Raw genomic sequence first — 20,389 nt, 5'->3', positions numbered from 1 at the left:
AAATAAGAACTTTTCAAAACCGTTCAGCAAGTTATAATATTGTACTTTCCAAAACTTTCCTTTGTGTGCCCTGGTGCGCTATGAATAGTGATGCAATAAATCAGATACTACTTCTAGTTGTTGAAATGGGAATAACAAAAACAGCTTTTTATACGCCTATGTATCCACTGTATGTGCTCTCCCTTATCGTGCTTTCCTTTCTAAAACTTTCCTACTGTTTATCCACCCTTCTTATTGAGCACCTGCTCTGTTTCACCGTACTAAATGTTGCCCTGTAGCATTTTATGCACATAATTAGCTAGAACTCATAGAATAAACAGCAGCAGGGATATGTGTTCTTAATTGGATATTCCTGTTTGTGTGTGTGGCCTGTAGATTTAAAGTGCAGATCGTTTTTCTATTTTCTGCATTGACAGGGAAATACCCTGTAGGCAATGTGGTGGGTTATCTACTGTACTCATCAGTTATTTTAATTCAGTAGTTTGAGGATAAAGAGCAGTAACAGATGGTATAAATATCCTATTGTTTCATCTTCGTATAGGTAATTTATTTAAACAAACATATATGAAGAAAAAACAAAATAATAACAATAAACATAAATAGAAAGAGAACAATGACCAACGTTTCATATATCTTACAAATTGCACAACTATGTGCTGTATGTATGTCTTTAGTTATATAGCGCCATTAATGTACATAGCACAGTAGTAATACACGTGACAATCATATAAATAAAAAACAATACAAATAACAGAGCATGGAAATAAGTGCTTCAGACAAAAAAGTAACATTTCGGAAGAGGAGTCCCTGCTCCGAAGAGCTTACAATCTAATTGATAGGTAAGAAAAACGTACAGAGACAGTAGGAGGGCATTCTGGTAAGTGCGTCTGCAGGGGGCCAATATTAAATTATTGTGTGTATAGTATTAGCAATGGTGCTATTTATATGCTTTTTTAAGTAAGTGTGTCTTAAGGTGTGCCTTAAAGGTGGGTAGAGAGTGTGCTAGTCGGGTACTGAGGGGAAGGGCATTCCAGAGGTGTGAGGCAGTCAGTGAAGAAGGTGGGAGAGGGCTTTAGATACAAAGGGGGTAGAGAGAATACATCTTTGAGCGTAACGCAAGAGTCGGGATGGCGCATAGCGAGAAATTAGGACTTATATGTAAGGAGGGGCAGAAGAGTGGTAAGCTTTAAAAGTGAGGAGGAGAATTGAGTGCGAGATGCGGGATTTGATAGGAAACCAGGAGAGTGATTTCACCATGGGAGACGCTGAGACAGATTTAGGATAGATTGTAGGGGAGACAGGTGAGAGGCAGAAAGGCCGGACAACAGGAGGTTGCAGTAATCGAGATGGGAGAGAATGAGGGCCTGAGTCAGAGTTTTAGCATTCGAGCAACAGAGGAAAGGCGTATCTTTGTAATATGAGTGAGGAAAAAGCGACAGGTTTTAGAAACATTTTGAATGTGAGAGGAGAATGTGAGAGAGGAGTTGAGTGTGACCCCTAGACAGCGTGCTTGGGCTACTGGGTGAATGATAGTACTTCCAACAGAAATGTGGAAGGAGGTAGTAGGGCCAGGTTTGGGAGGAAGTATGAGGATCTCTGTTTTTGCCATGTTAAGTTCAAGTCGGCAGAGGGCCATCCAGGATGATATCACAAAAAGACATTCAGAAACTTTGGTCTGTACGGTCAGGGGTTGAAAAGTAAATTTGTGTGTCGTCAGCATAGAGGTGATATTTAAACCCAAGAGATGTGATTAGGTCACCTAGAGAAAGTGTGTACAGAGAAAAGAGTAGAGGTCCCCGGACAGAGCCCTGGGGTACCAGCACATAGAGATCGATGGAGGAGGAGGAGGAGTTAGCAGAAGAGACACTGAAAGTATGAAGGGAGAGGTAAGAGGAGAACAAGGATAGACCTTTGTTACGAAAACCGAGAATATGGAGATTGTGAAGGAGAAGAGGATGGTCCACTGTGTCAAATACTGCAGAGTGGTCAAGTAGTATGAGCAGAGTGTTATGACCTCTGTCTTTGGCAGCATGGAGGTCATTAGTTATTTTAGTGAGGTCTGTTTCAGTCTAGTGAGCAGTGCGGAAGCCAGATTGTAGAGGGTGTGATGATAATAGGATTAATCAGCGCATTAATAAAGGCAGTATGCTCGGCTGGTTAATCCTAAATCGTATTGGGGGTGAAGGGGTTAATTTTATATGCTGTTCCCATGTACCATTTTCCCTTCTATGCATTGTAGTCCCCTTTTTGCAGGCTAGTCTCTACCTGCAGTGCTGAATAACAGAAGCCATTCCATTAAGACTGCTAACTCAGGAACGGAGTGAGCCAGCACCCTGATTTTTGGTGTGCAGCCTCAGTGTAACCCCACAAGCACACACATATTAAAAATATAACGTTGTCATAAGTGAAACATATATTTTTTTATAAAGTGCCTTTCTATTGCAGTTTTAAATGTACAGGCAGGATGCAATTTTTTCTGCCTGCCTTTGTAATGCATTAAGGAACAAATGTTATGCATACATGAGCTGGGGGGTATTTCCCTCTCCAGCTTCAAAAGCCCCCCTGGTGAGGCAACGCCTGTGGGTTTAGGGACATGTGGAGGGATGAAAGACCCCAGAGTCTTAAAGTGTGACTTAAACAGGATGTTTCTGAGTAGAAGATCCTGTTACTCAAACTGGATTTTTCACACTTGGGAGCAAACTCCAGACATTGCGTCCCCAGAAACGAGAGGCCCCTTTTTACTCAGCAGTGCTACCAAGCTGCTCACTGAGCATGCTTCGAGCTACCCGGGCTGGCCCTATGATTTTCCCATGTTACAGGGCAGGCTCTGATAGGAGGAAGATAATTCCTTGCCAATGGGATGAGACTAATGAAAAACTCCACAGGCCCCTGTCCTTAAAGAGGCCTGTAACCCTCATTCCTTTGTGGTTGTTACCTGATTTCTTCAAGCGGATAAGATCTAAGTACAGCGGCTGTGATTCCAGAACGCAAGGGGTTAAAAACATCGCAACAAGGAAACTAGCCCTGCTTCAGGATTTCGTTAGCCCTGGGGATTCCAGAATGAACCCAAAAGAACCAGAACGAACATTTCATTTTACACAGACTTATGGGCCTGGCATCTTGTGCCCCTTTGCAAATGGACTGCAATTTAAAGGGACATTATTTCTGTTCTTTTCGTTCACTGGACAATTTATGTTGTATACCAGTAAGTGTAATACAACATAAATGCTTGATGCACAGTGATGTACAGCCGCAGTAGAAGAACAGAAGAAGGCTTGAGTGGTGACTAAAAAACTTTATTGTAGCAGAGTGTAGGTGGGTTAACCTCTTGTTCACCCGTCCATATACATCATGACAGAGGGTCTAGAAGAGAATAGGTGTTGAGAAAGGGGAGCAAGCGAGAGAATACTTGACATTCAAGGAGTCTAGAGGGAAAGCAGGAGGGAGACAGGTCGATAGTTAGAAAGACAGGTAGGGGCAAGCTTGCTGTTTTTGAGTAATGGTATAACTGTTGCATGTTTGAAGGAGGAGGGAAAGGTACCAAAGGAGAGGAGGAGTTAAACATGTGTGTGAGCGTAGGGATTATAGTAGGAGCAAGAGGTTTTAGGAGATGGGAGGGAATGGGGTCAAGAGGGCAAGTGGTAGAGGGAGAAGAGGAGATCAGCAGTGACAAATCCTCCTCTGAGACAGCGGAAAAAGTGTCAAGGAAGGCAGAAGGGGAGTTAGGAAGGGGTGTAAAATGGGAGGAGGAAACAGAGGGGATGTTCTGATGTATGGATTCCACCTTTTCCTCAAAATAGTCAGCAAAGTGCTGAGGTGAGATGGAAGAAGAAGGAGAGGCAGCTGAGATTGGTCTGAGTAGAGAGTCAGTTATATCTGTGGCGCTCAACACTGTAATTATCAATACAATTCTGATAGATAATTAGAAATATACAACCAGAGCCACGGAAATCGCCCGTCCAAATGGATGCTCCACGTTATAAGGGTGAACATGTAAATATAAAAAAAATATCAAATCATAGCATAATACTGTATAACATATAAACAAACAAACAAACAACATACAACACTTAACAGACGCTGAGAACAACAGGTGACTACTTACAATAGCATTTAATATGGCATATCATTAATATCATAAAATACACTAAATACACATACAATAGCACATAAAAACATATATAAGGTTCAGGCAAGATTCTCCAACTCGGGTGGGGGTACCTGCTTACCGAAAACAAGATGGTATCAGGCAATGGATAATTTAAAGAGTATCCCCTCTTATAAATGGCTGCTGCTGCTGCTTACATCTGGGCTCAGACGAGTGGTCTCATATGGGCAGGGACAGGCTCCTCCAGCCCTCGGTGTCTGCCTCCGTCTGTAGTCAGCACCATCCACACACGGCAGAAGTTCCAGGGCAGCACACACAGATACTTCCTGGTCTGACCGCACCAAACACACCATACAATGCAATGGTGAAATGCCGAATATTCCTACGCCAGCGTTCTATTGCCCACAGCAATTTTTTTATATTTACATGTTCACCCTTATCACGTGGAGCATCCATTTGGACGGGCGATTTCCGTGGCTCTGGTTGTATATTTCTAATTACCTATCAGAATTGTATTGATAATTACAGTGTTGAGCACCACAGATATAACTTTTTTCCATTTCCATAACCTGACTGGGGGTCAGGGTTATATCATAGGCTGCCATTGTACTGTGGGATATAGCGCGACTTAATTGTTTTCTCCATACTGAGTAGAGAGTCAAAGACAGAGAAGAGTCGGCGTGGGTTAGACTTGTGCGTGTTGATTAGGGAAGAAAAGTAGGTTTGTTTAGCCTGAGAGAGGGCAGAGTTGAAACAGGATAGCATACAATTTTAGTGAAGGATATCCTTCATAAACAGTATGACTTTTCTTGGTCTTACTTATAGTTTCCTGCATTTACATTTCTGCCTCCAGGGAAAATAAATTGTCTGGTAAAATCTCCTTCTTCACGCGAACATATATACTGTAGAGCTGCAGCATCATCTGTTGTAACTTCCTATTAGATTGTCTTCTAAATACTGAGCAATAACAGTAACTTCACGGGTAAGTATCTCAGGAACCATGAGGTCCTCGAAACTGAAATTAACGTAGTTCAAGATGGGAACCCAGATGGGTCTGTGTTTGAGGACCCCTTGTTTCCCATCATGTTAAAGAAAAGGGGAATTAGGTACTGTAGGGTAGATTGCTGCTTTAAGATTCCAGACATACAATCAAAATATTGGAGGGAGGAAGAACGTGCCATAAAGCACTTACACTATTCCAGGCTTATTCAATCAAATTTGACAGCACCGATATGGCCCTAGTGAACGAAAAGTACAATTTTAGGCAATGGGTCTTTTAATGTGGTGGCTTAGCCTGATTTTAATGGTTGGCTGTTCCCATTGTGTACAAAGACCTTTGCTAATTCATGAAATTAACTAGAGCAGGTCTTTTCTTCAAGCATAACGGAAAAGGAAGACTTCAGTAATCCTTTGTGAATGGGGAAGTACTAAAACTGGGAAATCAGCAGGAGAAAAAGTGTTATTGAGTTTTAGTGATACTGATTAGACACCAGGTAAATGTTATTCTTAAAACTAGAATATAGAATGAAACATATCCAAATCTATAAATTACTGTAGTATAAGGGTACACCTAATCAGCAATCTGCTATAGTTTGTTATACAGTAAAAGAGAAATAAATATAACTCAGTGACGAAAAAAGGCTGTGAAATTAATTAAAAAATATTAACAATATATATGTTGCACAATTTGTTTTTGTTTTAGATTTTATTTTTTATTTTTAGATTTACTGAACCATGGAATAATTTCCAGGGCCAGGCTATATGAAATGCAGCATTAAAAGAGTAAAGTCAGTGACAAGGGACTACTGAAATGTTTTAAAGGGACTACTGAATTTATTTAAGAGTATTTCAGAGGGATTTCTTTCTTAAGACAAAAAAAAAACAGTGCAGTGTGGCACACCTAGTTATCGACAACAATAAAAAGAAAACAGGCTAAAATAGTTTTATACAATTGTGGAATCCACATTATTGGGTGCTATGATGTAGTTACTGTAGGTCCATCCAACATATTTGCATAAGAAATACTGCACCGACACACTTTATTCGAGCAAATACCCAGTATGTACCTGGCAGATACCTGGAATGCGCCGCTCCTCACCTCTGACAAGCCCCATTGCGTTTGCCTTCCCAGCCTGGGTTCATGCCTGGCTGACGGGCGGCTGATCTGTTAAATGATAATGATTAGGATTTAATAGGCTGCAATGCTTCGCGTGTCTACCAGATGGCATAAATTCATGAATTGTAATGCAGTATATATATATATACTGTGCAGTATTGCAGCCAGCGGGAATAAAATGCTTCAATCCCTGCCTGGAAAATACCTCAATGCACTCGGGCAGAAAACAGTCACAAACCTCAATACACCCGGGTATAAGCGAATTCGTGGGACTAGCCGAGCTCGAATAAAGTGTGTCGCCAGTGTATGCAAGAATCATAAATATCCCCCAAAATTATCATCTGCAATCCAATTTTATATTTTCTTGTCCTTAGCAAACATAATGCACAAAACAAATGCAGAAGAAATGGGTTGATTTCCTCCGGCGCGGAGACAGCACATCATGGCTGAATATGTGGAAGATAGGAGAAAACACAACAGTGTAAAAATCATCAAAATGATAAGAGTCTCCTGTAAGTTGCGGAACACTTACAAGTTCATAGATCTGATTAGACAATTAACACCCGCTAGGGTAGCTTCTAGGGATGTCCTCCTTTGTTCCCAGATAACAGCAGATAGAATATTTCTGCACACGTTTATAACCTAATATGGGGCTTGGAGGTGTTCCTCAGATCCCCAGATAGTGGTTAACCCTTACAAAATAGAAGAAAAATAGCAGGACATACAGTAATAACGTTTTTTAATAAAAAGACTGGCATAAAACGCACTCATAAACGCCCAGTTTAAATGCACATTTTGAATAAAGCTTTCCAGCCTGTGGCAGACTCAGTATCCCCTCCTTCCTCCCAGTGTCCTGGTAACTGGAGTATGAGGAATCCTTTACATTCGTTCTCCTCCACACCTGTTGTCTGGCATGCGCTCGTGCCTCCGAGATGTAACTCCGGATGAGGATTATGTAGCCTTCTCACTCCTTCCCCTGCTCGTGCACAACTGAGGGCAGTCGGATCGGTGATGTCTTCCCCGGGTGGTTTCACGTCTGTGTGGTCATAGTAAAAGATGCTGGTACCAGACTAACAGATTTGTAATTGTTGCGTCCTCCAAACTATGGTGGCCTGCGATTGTCAATCCTACGCTCCTAGTATTTTTTTCTGGACTTTATTTTGTTCGTGACTTTTGGCACTGTCACTATTTACACATTTGTACATCAGCTAGTGATTAGTGCTACTATTTTTCTTTGCACAAAACAAATGCCACTTAAAGGTATACAAAAATAAATATTAGATTGTGTTGAAGAAAGGTTGCAATTCTGACCCGAAACGTCCACTTTTTTTACTAGATGGATATTGACAAAATAAACTTTCTATTATGGACTGCAGCTTCATATAGGGATTCTCCCCTGAGTAAGACTGGCCTGGGTCATTTGTACTTATATTTAGTTTTGTATATTTTTAAGTTGCAACAATTTTGAAAGTATTGAAAGGTTATATTTGCTTACTTTAGCTAAGGACTCTGATACCAAACTGTAAAATTAAATTGCAGGTGTACATTTTTTGGTGTGCAGGATTCTTGTGTGATATTCTTTTTAAAGGGGAACAAGTGAGTTAAAAACATGAATGAACAATGGACACATTTTAAAAAGAAAGGATAGCAAAAGCAAATGTTTATAAAGAAAGTAATTACTACATGAAACAGCAAAATATTTAGCAATATAGTGTTATATAATATGGACTTAGATGTAAGATAATATCATCAACACAGAGATATACAAAGGATAATACACTGTTCCAATAGTGTAAAAATAACACAAAGAAGAAAACAATGTAAGAAATAGAAGAAGACCCATGTTTCATGTTAACACGGCTACAAGAAGTAATTTGCAAAACATTCTCACAAGTATATTAATAATTAACTGAGTTGTCTTAATTGATTCATAGAGGTTGTATCATGCCAGAAAAACATGCTTGGCTATATGCAGTATTAAACCATATGAAGTACTAAAACCGAGTATACATGAGTGAAAGTATATGCATGGGGCACCCTAGTCAATTTGTACTGTAAGTAAAATTTCTGGTCAGACAGTAGAGGGAGATCAAGCTAGGGGTAATACAACCCACAGGCTAAGGGCCGTTCTCTACAGCATGCGGCCGTGCGGCCGCGCGTTCCTATGCGAACGCGCGTGCACGTGCCGCATGCTTTCCGTGTATATAGAGCCAGGAGCTGCAGGTAAGTGTATATGCTTCCGTGTATATCCATGTACACTACCGACACGTTTAATTCGAGCACGGCTAGCACCGCAAGCCGGGGGATGCCCCGGTGTGCTAGCCGCACTCCCTCAGCGGTCACGCGTCATCGGGAGCCTGCGCCCCCTGCACGCGCGTCCAGGGATCCCCGAGGGAGCCCTGGTGTCCCGCGATGTGGGGGACAGCGGCAGGGGGTTCCGGGGGACCCGGCGGACCCGGCAGCGGGAGGGAGAGCGCCCCGATCGGAGGTCGCTCTTCCGCTGCTTCGGCGCGCGCCCGGCACCCTCCGGCGCGCGCCAGGTTACTGCTGCGGCCGAGAACGGGCAAATGCTCGAATAAACTCGGCCGCAGCAGTATATGCGTGTATGTGTGTGTGTATGTTGTGAGTGTAAGTGTAAGTGTAAGTGTAACTGTAAGGGGAGTGTAAGTAAGATTTTTTTCAATTAAAAAAAAAGTTTAATAATTTTATTATTGTGCATTTATTTACCCCCCCCCCACACACACACATCCATACATACACGCATATATGCATACCCACATACACACCAATACATACATTTGAGCGCAGGCAGCGGCGCGAAAAGATGAATTTCTTCATCTTCGCCGCTGTCTGTCGGCTCCCATCTCCCTGCCGTGCGGGCGCGCGGTACATCTATAGAAAGGCTGACTAACGTCAGCCAACTAAAAATCCGCGCACACGCATGGCGTAGCACACGCGGCACTATAGAACGTGCCTTAGCCTTAAATTACCATGAACAACCCTCCCCTGAGCCGTTATTTTGGGTGCTACCAGGCCAGGCCTGATCGGTTAAATGTCCAATGGTACCGTCAGACCCATGGGTTCGACTACCCCTATGTCCCCGAGCCCATCATGATGGAGATAGAGGCCAGCAGAGAGGATTGGCTGAGGGATGCAGTGTTAAAATATCTATCCTCTAAGTGCAGTTACTACCGTTATTATAATGAGGAGAAAATCTGTTACCTAATGATGGTCTGGAGGGTAGGTAGAGGCATCTACCTAGACCGGGTAGAGGCATCTACCTGGACCGGGTAGAGTATCTACTGTGTGTGGTCCAAAAAGGGTGTTCCCCATCACGATTCCTGACTACGAGGGCAGGTTAGTTATAAAGGGGAAGGTGACTAAGAACAAGAGACAGCAGTAACGGTCAGTGAGCCAGAGGGGTTCCCTGAAAACCCAGATTCCATGACCGAACCAAAGCAGGATCCTAAGGAAGGAATCTCTGCTAGTTCAAATGGAAACTGGTGGGCACCTCCCGAAAGAACAACGGGTAATGGGTCCGTGCTGCAAGTAACCTCACCAGTAGCTTCAACAAGCCATCCCCTTGACCCAAGAAGCCCGAGCTTTGTTCCCCAAAGAGACTTTGTAGAGACTGGTTCACCCCTTATGAGAGGGACAGGGCCTCAAGCCCATGATAGCCTCTCCCAAAGAGGAGTCACTGAAGAAGAGACTCGCAGAAGTCAACGGGTGAGACACCCTCCTACAAGAGTGGCATATGATTCTTTAGGGGCTCCTCATTATGAGTCTCAGCAGCTGTCTCAGAGAAAGTTGGCTTCGGTTATCACCATGCTCACCGAAATGTTTAATTTGCTTTAGAGTAAATTGTGTTGTGTTAAGTTGTATAATTGTTCTGCATTTTCATTATATAACTTCTGTGTGTATACGATATTCCCAAGCGGAGACGTTGGATTCTCCACAAGGGGAGGATGTAGCCATGTCCCCTCTTACCTCCAGGGCCGGGGAGGGGGACATCTGCGGTGTATGGGAGCAGCGGAGCTCTATGGCGTACCCGGCAAGCAGGGGCCAACATCTTGTAGTTTGCGCATGCGCAATTGCAGCCATGCATATGCACAGAGAGGTGAGAAGTTGCAGCGACATTTTAGCAGCAGTGTGATTTTCAGCAGAAGAAATGCAGAGCCCAGCAGCAGGGAAAAATTGGAGTACAGCACTTCCGAGATAAATTAAAAACAATTTATTGAACGGGTGACATGGGAGACATCAAAAATAGGTAGGTGTACGGAGCAACTCTAATGCGTTTCAGGAGTAACTTGCCCTTTGTCAAAGAGTATAATGCTCCCTTAAATTCTCCCCTGTTTTATACACTACAATATTGCCGGTAAATGCTGAAACTGGAACCGGAAGTGATGCAGCGTTCAAACGGTAGCGTCTCACAGAGTAAAAACACAGCAGACCTGAGAGTCTGGGAGACAGCATACCCATTTGCACCAGCAACTTATTGGGTGTGGATGTCAATAGTAGATGATGGTGATTCACGAATGTCATGCCTCAGTCAATGGGAAAATGCGGCAACATTTTAGATTCACGCATGCACAGTCGAGTCTGAGCATTCGCAGTCCCCAGAGTTGCGGCGGCCATTTTAGGAGAGGCTTCTCAAGGGACTACATGTTCCAGGAGCCTGAGGGACATGCAATTAGAATGTTGACACAGGCAGTTACAGGCAGTTGCTGGAGTTACTAGCAGTTACTGGCAGTTGGAAGAAGGGGAGAACCATTGAGGTAGTGACCAGGGAGAAATTCTCCCCCGGACTAGGACTAGGTTTGTCCCGTAGGTCCCAGCTAGGTCCTAAGTCCCCTTTTAGATTGTGGCTACTATAGGGAAGGCCCCAGACAGGGACGTTACCCATGGAGGTAAGGTGCACCAACGCTTCACAGGGGTAGTGCTACTCCCTACACTTGGGTGGGACTGACTCTCATTGGGGGAGGACACCAGGGTTTTGGTGCCAAGCACCCTATATACTTTGGGGGACACCCACCCTTTGTTGTTATTATTGTTATTGTGCTGTTAAATATATGTGTTAGTGAAGATAAGCAGTCATACCAGTGTGTATGTATCTTTATTCATTGACTACATTGGTTCCTGAGAGGGGTTATCCTGCAGTGCTGGGATCCCTCCCAGGTGGAGGCGCTGCATACCAATGTAACGCTATCACTCCAGGCGCCCAGTGGCGGAGGATCAGGTCTCATGTACACTAAGCAGGTATTCAGCATGCGTAATTCCCTTAGTCACGGGGAAAAGGGGCTACATATGTGTATGTATATATTCATACTCTAAATACAAATATAGGATAAGTATCTGTCTTCTACATTTAGCATAGGTTGAACTTGATTGACGTATGTCTTTTTTCAACCTCATCCACTATGTAACAATGAATTTGTTTTACATTAAAATACCCATATAACTATGACATTAGAGGGTAGTGGTTGTTTATGCAAATAAGCTGCTAGTCAGCAAAGAAAAACTATGCTCTTCTCTGGTTTGTATTCTCTTTGGAAACACTACCAAGTATGCAACTCATGGATTACCACAATACTATCACTATGTTGAATGTCATTTTATGTATCCCTACTCAATATTATTTTAATCTGTATTTGCCTAACTTGGGAAGATTGAACTCCTTTTATTTGCAGAAGGCTTAAAGGGAAAACTAGTTTTAATGAATATTGAGAATGGGCCATGGCATTTTTGCATGTCTTCATAGACAAGGAGGGTTGCAGATAGTTTTTCTGGGGCCCAGTACTCCAGTTTAAACTGGCCCAGGGACAATTGTCCAGGCTCTTCCCCCCTGTTGGCGGCCCTGTTGACAAAGAACGACAAGGATGCTTGTTTCTGAAGGTATATTATGTTTCCAGTACAACCTGATCATAATTTTTTTTTTATCAATCTTTTCTCCTTATTTTTAAATGCTGTTATAGTTTAGTTGTCTGTATTGTATTTGTAGTATGCCTAAATCTATTCTGTTTACTATGGCAGTTCGAGAGATGCTATTTCATAATTCATTTGTATTGAAAGACAAGCTTCAAAAAAATTCTTCATATACTGTAGTTTTAATGAATATACATTTTTAAAATTATATTGAGACATATTGCCAATTACAGTATACCTCTTTACCTTAAGGAAAATCTAATAATATCTTAATCATACTAAAATTAAATACAATGACATAAATATTATTATCTCCCACTCCAGTAGCTCCAATAATGCATACTTGTGATGGAAAAATTATTTCTCACCATCTTAGTTTAAGAATAAAGTTTTACATAGTGTTACACGCTACCACATTGGGGTAACAGTCCGACTATTAGGGACATAAAAAGAGTATTATTGATTTGAAATTATTAGTCTTTACACATTTTATGAGTATGAATTGAATACCAAAAAAGCACATTTGTCAAGGGCACTGATTTTAATTCACAATGATATAAAGGTTTGATTTTATTTTCAGCATGTAGATTATTTAACTTTTCATATATTTTACCTTGTCAGTTTTAGTTCCAAGTTATGCATTTGCCCAATACTGTATAGTTCAGTTTACCTGTAGTTTTTTTCCCAGATTAAAATATATACCCTAATTGTAGTTTTTATTTTGCTAATGCACAACTAATTTAACTGTTGTAGCCATGATCATTTGTTCAATATTGCTCATCTACCAACGATGGTCTCTAAAAATAGATATTACACTGGACACAGACTGCCTGCTAATTACAATTAATGAGTGCTTAAAGTAGTTTATATTTGATTACAAGCTAATAAATGCTAAGTTTATTTACAAGTTATAAGGACATAATAAACATGGAAACTGAGGATAAACTGAGTGCCAAAATGTCCTTGTGGATCTTTATATGCCATGTTGTATACTTAATCCCTATTATGTGCACTAAATGTAATTATTTGAACTTTCCTATTCAAGTATTTTAACATTTGGATAGGGATAGAATTGGACACATTTTTACAGTATTCCCCTTTAAAGTATTTGCTTACACAATTTCAAAAAAATCCGGGACATTTTCTATTAATCGATTGCATCAATGCATTAGTATTATTGTAACATTGCAAATATCCACATTAAAAAAAAAAAGGTGCAAAAGCAGATCACATTTTTGGGGATGAAGAACTGTAAGCATTGATAATATTGATGGGAATCATTACAATTGAAATGAATACATTGTTCACTGAACTTTCAGTCATTGATTTCTATTCCCTCATTTGATAAACTGGCCCCACATGGCTGGATAGAAAGCTTTATTCTTTATTCATTTACTTCATTGTAATCATATTACAGTCAAGTAGGGTTAAACATCTTCAGCTCTGGGTGAAATATCATGTGACCAACATATATTTAATTATTTTGAAGGACATCCTTTTAATTGTATTTTATCCTAAGGTGACGTATATTCCAGAAGTAGTCCGTGCAGCTCTCTGTTGAATTAAATGGGAAGCATTTTGTATGTACAGTATAATTAATATTTTCATATTATATATATATATTTTTTAAACAAAGGGATAAGGGCAGCAAGCAATTGAAAACATAGGACAAAGAGAGACCCTTCCCCTAAGAGCTTACAATTTAAGTGGTCTATTTATTAACTTAGAAAATTGCCCCTTGTGTTCTGATTCAGCTTTGTGTTTAGCACAATGTGTTATCATACTGTAAAACAGGGCTACATGCAAGAAAATAGAAAATGCTCTTTCTTATTGTGATGCTTCCAGTGAACATTACGCTTCATAAGGACACGTACTCTACGTATCTTTCGATAACGATAACTAGCTCAGGATTGTTGTGTGAAATAGAAAATGCATTATTACTGGATGCATAGAGCTTCACGGAACATCACATATAAACACATTTACACGCTTGCATAACTTATTGGCATCCTTCACATGCAAGCTCTGTATCAGTGATATTCTGTGTGGAAGAACTGGGAAACAACAGAACATAACGCCGTCAAGAAGGCTGTAATTTCAGTCACTCTTGATATTTTAGTTGTTAAAACATTTACTTAGAAAAACATTGTGGGAGCTTGCACTCCTTGTACTCACTGTAGTGGAACCAAAAAATGCAGTGCACTAAATGTGTTGTAGATCTAATCCTGAAGTAGATCCCATTGTGAAGGAAATTCAAAAGTAGAAAGACAGCTGGCACTCATGAGATGAAGAAAAAATAGCTTTATTGTGTTTATATAATCCTGCGTGTTTCGCTCCCAACTGCCTATCTAGTTTTGAAATTGCAAAATTTACAACATACTCAAATACTAACACCTATTATTACTCGAAAATTGTTATTATTAAAATCAAAATTATATTAAAATTAAATCATGTCACATGCATTCAATGTAGTGACATTGTTCATTTGATAACGTAAGTAATGGGCTCTAAGTGATAATTATTATAATGACAAAATAAATCATTTTTATTAATGTTCATACAGTTTACTGCATTGTGTTAACCGGATAGAACCTGATAATGTTTGCATATATACAATGTTTCTTTTACATAACAGAGAAATATAATCAATCAATTGCATACACATTCTAAATTTACACTCGTATGTTATATCATATTGAGTAAAACATTGACAATAATGTTAGTTAAATGCATTCATTTGTCTTTATGTAATGTATGTGCAATTCTAATGAAAAAAAACATTGACTAAATCTTCTTTACACAATGTTTTCACATTTAGATGTGGGAATATATAATTATTTTATCTAAATAAAATCTAGTAATCAGGATTTACTTTTCACAGGATTTCCGCTGTATATACATATAATCATAATGCTTACATTAAACACTGGTGGAAATCCTTGGACAATCCAACCATTGAATCACCATTAAGAGCAGGTTGATTCATTCAATACTCTGAGCAAAATACTGTAATTGGAGTTGGCGATATGGACACATCATTATACAGAAGTACCATTTTTTAATATGATGAGGACATGTTGCACACCCTACTACTTAGAAAAGTTGAGAAGACAAGTGCAGATAGTGTCCTGCAACTTATGGAAATCAAAGAAGATTATAATATAGTAATAGATTCTTCCAGTGTAACTCCAGAAGCTGCTCCGTGTATGTGTAATACTAATTACATTTTAGAACATCATCTTGCCATTCAATCTACATTTCAATCTGATTTTCTGAATCATTAAAACATTTTGGAAAAAAAAATGGTTCTATAATTTAAACGTTTTAGAAAATATGTTAGGCAACGCTTAGCAAACATTGTGAAAGCAGTAGTAAAAGATTTACAAACAAAAAAAAAGAAACAGTTGGAGATATAGTTTCATGTGGTCATTGAAACTAAAATCCGTATCATATTAATATAAAAATGGTTGTAATGGTAAGCAAAATGTTGCAGTACAAGACTTTTCAAGGACAATTATGTAGAGTATTTAGGTTAATTCGCCTAAATCTGTTTCCTGGATTTTTGCTGATGATACCCCCAAAATCCGTTTAGCGGTGTAAAATCCACAAATGGATTTGGGCAGTTTTAAAAAATTACCCCTGTGGATACAATCCATGAATGGATTTGCTGAATCCAATCCATGGACTCAGCAATCTGTTGGCGGATTCTTAAGAATCTGCCAACGGATTGCTGAATCCGCGGATTGGATTTTATGCATTTATTTATTTATAAAATGTTTTACCAGGAAGTAATACATTGAGAGTTACCTCTCGTTTTTAAGTATGTCCTGGCCAGAGTTATAATGACAAATACATGGTTACATTAAGTGAACAGGGTAAAACATTATATCTAAAGACATTGCTTGAATAGTTAAAGTTAATATGTTATAGGCGTATGTAACTGTTACAGTTCAGATTAAAATGTGAGATAGCTTTAGTTTTGAAAGCATTTAGCCATGAGGTGGCTTTTAGAGTTTCATGTACAGTAGATTGTTCCAGTTGTGAGGTGCACAGTAAGAGAAGGAGGAGCGGTTGGATTCCATCCTCGAGTATTGGTAATAATAATATTAATAAAATCTGCAAAACGTGAATCGCCCTTTTTGACATTGATCCGCTGAAATCCACGGATCAAAGGAACCCGGCCAATTCACTGTGGATCCAAATTTTCAAAAAAAAATTTCACCTATCCCTAGAGATTATCAGTGATACACTGGACTGGATACTATCAATCATACACTGGATACATCAGAAGTCTCTATTCAAGCAGAGGGGAAAAGAACATTCTGATAATCCTCAACCTCAGTTGTAGTGCACACTTTGAATGCAAAGGCTAAAGTAAAACAACACAAATGTAAAGCCATGAAGACCGTGTTGATTTGTGCAGACATAAAAAAGTGGTAACAACATTACAAAGCAAAAACATTAGCAAAAATAGTAAAAGATCGCAAACGAAGTTTGAAATGAGACAAAATTCTCGTATGGGAAATACATAGGCCTTCCCCTAATTCTATGTATAACACTTTTAAAAAAAAAATCTTTAGGATATGATGATACCAAAAAATACACATATTTGTAACTATATGTTAATGAAAAGGGTTCAGAAATGCTGTTTATAATATACAAATGATATTTTGTTGGCAAAAACAGTGTGAAGCTTAGAATATCACCACATACATTTATTGTTATAAATTGTAGAACGTATTATTTTGTAAACTTTTTCCCTACGGTTCTGCAGTGTGGACAGAGCAACATTGCCCTAAATGTCAGTGACTATAATTTCTGAATGGTTTCATATTGTGCAAGGAGAATGCAATCCTCATATCAAGCTGTTATGTTTGATTGATGTGACAAAAGAATAGCCTATACCATTTTGTTTCTTTATCTATGTACAGTACAGTATGTCACTACTAGTGAGACATGTTTTTTCTTCGTTTGAAACCTTTTGTTGAATAAGAAAAATATCAATGGATGACAATATATACGAGTTTGAAGTGGGGAGGAAAGATTACTGCATGTTGTAAAAAAATGGACGAAGGAGTCACAAACAATACTAACAGATCTATTCAACAGTATTAGGCTATAGTTTAACTTTTATTGTAAATGTTGACATCTGTATTTTTTTTTTTCCTTCAAATTTCTGACTCTTTTGCTTTGAAATATAGGGCCCTTAATATCAATTGGCTGAAGTCTTCCTGATGCAAAAAGGGCTCTAAACAAGTGCTAAAAGCAACATCTATTGTATAGAAATAACGTTCCTCAACAAACAATGGGATTTTGGTCATACTATAATTCGCCCAGCTTCAGGGATGCCATGGGATGCTAGAAGTGCCAGGAAGGATCAGAAGTGCACTGTAGGGCAGATCCAGGTGGCATTTTACAGCAATACTAGTTTCCCCCTGTTTTCTTTCTTTCTTATGTGTATATGCAAAGCCTGCGACTGTATAATTCTACATTTTTTACCTAAACTGACAATTGTTTGGTGATCCTGTTTTAATCTGTAAAAATCCTAATTATGTGCCTAACATAATGTCCGCCTTTCAGTTTCCACCAATCCTTCATTAAGTATAACTCAGCATCTACAAAATGTCCTTATATTACTAAGGTAACATTATCTATTGTTACAGTTTGCAGCTCAAACTGCTGGGAGCATTGGCAACAAATTATCACAAACAGGAAAGTGTTGCAAAGATCTTGCACTATTTGGGAGGTGGGCTAAAACCTGCTGTAGAAATCAATGGATGCTTTAAAACTCATTAGAAATTGTATTAAGAGTTTAATAGTTTAAAAAAAACAAAAAACAGTCACTATTATCTAATAATGCAGAACAGCTTTTAATTTTTTTTAAATCTGTAAGATTTCAAATGTTTTGTTGCTTTAAAGTAGTGAGAAAAAACTTGTGGCATCAGAAATATACAGTATGTATTATTCATGTGTACAGCTTTCTGTGGCTTACACCATCTTCTACCTGATGGAGATTTATCTGTCATTTGAACATGTTTTCAACAGTTTGCGACCATTCATTACAATGATACATACAGTATAAATTTCTCCGAATAATAGTTGTATTGAGTTTCCCCTACTAAAATCCATGTTCTGTACAGAGGTATTCATTGAAGAAATAATACAAGCAGTTAGAATTCATTATCTTTCAAATCCCTGTCAATATAGTCAATAAAGATCAGAAAAGGAGGGATTTCCAAAAAACTTTTAAAAATATTGCAGTTCTTCTTTGTACTCAGTGAAGTTTTATATATGACCATGTATCTAACAAACAATATAGTAGGTTTCTAATGTATTTTCCCATGGATGGACGTGTGTGAACCTTTTTCATAATCCATGGGGAATTTGACAGTAAATCTTTTCAAGCACTCTTACCATATGATACTGACAGATATAATTAGAATTCCCACATGACTAGAGATGGGCGATTTTTTGGGGGCGAATTTAGATCCACAGCGGATCATCCGGTTCCTTTGGTCCGCCGATTTCAGCGGATCAATGTCAAAAAGGGCGATTCGCGTTTTGCGGATTTTATTATAATTATTATTACCAATACACTCCACGGATTCTGCAAACCATGGACGGATTTGTAAAATCCAATCCGCTCATTCGCCAATTTAAACGGATTAGTGATTCCGGGGATTGGATTCTACAAATCTGTTCATGGGTTGTATCCAATGATGGATTTTGATGAATCTACACATCATTTTTTCAGAGAATTTAGGACAGCTGCTATTGCTTTTTGCCTCTTATTTGTCTATTTATCAAACTGCAAGATTTGGGATGCACAATAATCTGATAACAAAATGTAATTTAACACAATACAAATCATGAGTTTTTATTGTATTCATTAAGAACTATCTATGCAGAACTATTGCCTTGTCATTTTACTTTGCATTTCATTTTGTTTAGCTTCTATGGGGGATATTCTTGTAGCTGCAGTATGAGTTCGTCCTTGTCAAGCCACACAATTTTATAAGGTCGTAAGTCGCTGACATTTTTTTGACAACTTGCAATATTCTGTTAAATAAATCACATATATTATATTGCATCTATGTGTATATATCTTTATTTATGTGTATTAACATTGATATTCCACACATTTAAACAGCCAATTTGAACAGAGTGTACTTTGTTTTGAAGCGGATTTAAGAGCCATGCAACCAACAGTACTAAAAGGGGCAGGAACAATTTCCACATGTCAATATTGGAAATAACATGCTTTCAATTAATTTTGCTTCAAAGAATTTGAGTTTCTATTTTATTTGTCTATTTTTAAATTCCTATCCTCCTAAGGTTCTTCTAAACTGGATCACATGAATACTGCTATATTCATTAGCTGCCATCTCTGCAATAAGAAACAAGGAAGGAAACATTGATTTATTTGGACTTTATGGAGGTTTGAAATTTTAAAGCAGTAACCTCCTCTTTAATCCCTCTGATTCGAGGATTAGGGTCAGAATGACATGTCTCCCAGAACACAGTGATCCTAAATAGGAGATCTATCGACTCAACAGAAATAGACATTACATTATGTTAGATAGGGACTTTTGCCCTTCAGAGGGTAATAACTGGGCAGTCCCTGTCGCTGCTGTAATCAGTAATGGTGATGGGGCCGCTTTCTGTTTCGCAAACATTTTACGCTCGCTCCTATAAATGTAACAATACTCCAGGGATATATTATACCTTAACAATGTTTTCAGAAATAATAAACAATTGAGGAGGATTGATTGCTGTTTTACACACATTTTTTTATTTTTTTCCTGGCTGTGTTTTCATTTTAGAAAAGAGGCGCAACTCGATGAAGAGGGACAATTCCTGGTTAGAATCATTTATGACGACTCCAAAACCTATGATCTGGTAGCAGCAGCGAGCAAAGTGCTCAGTGAGTAAAAGTGTTTTTCCTGTCGTACGCTGATAATTATTTCAGGAAGTGTATAAGCAAGACATGTCATTTACATGGTTTTGTTCTATTTTTAAGTTAAAGAAAACAAAATAATTATTTTCTATGAAGACATGCTTGTGGCAGTTAGATTAAGGTAGTAGCCCGTTATATTTACAAAGTACTATAAGAGAAACATTAAATGTATGAGAGGATACAACTTTCTTGTAGTTTGCAATATCTTTCAGTTGACCAATAAGAGGTTTTCATGCAGTAGATGTACGGAAACCCTGTGTACAAAGTTGTTTTCATTCACACAGAA

General features: G+C 38.9%; 1 protein-coding gene across 3 annotated transcripts in view; it reads left to right on the top strand.

The window, feature by feature from the left end:
* GUCY1B1 (guanylate cyclase 1 soluble subunit beta 1) overlaps positions 1-20,389 on the top strand; it is a 128,334-nt gene that overhangs the window by 41,925 nt on the left and 66,020 nt on the right. For all 3 annotated transcript variants that reach the window (XM_075612728.1, XM_075612738.1, XM_075612718.1), the window contains one exon: positions 19,970-20,070. In XM_075612728.1, coding sequence (XP_075468843.1) covers positions 19,970-20,070 — 101 coding nt within the window. The remainder of the gene's footprint in view (positions 1-19,969; positions 20,071-20,389) is intronic.

Source organism: Ascaphus truei, chromosome 1 (genome assembly GCF_040206685.1).
Source record: "Ascaphus truei isolate aAscTru1 chromosome 1, aAscTru1.hap1, whole genome shotgun sequence".
Taxonomy (NCBI): Eukaryota; Metazoa; Chordata; class Amphibia; order Anura; family Ascaphidae; genus Ascaphus; species Ascaphus truei.
The sequence above is the reverse complement of the archived record's forward strand: the minus strand, read 5'-3'. Positions and strand labels throughout refer to the sequence as shown.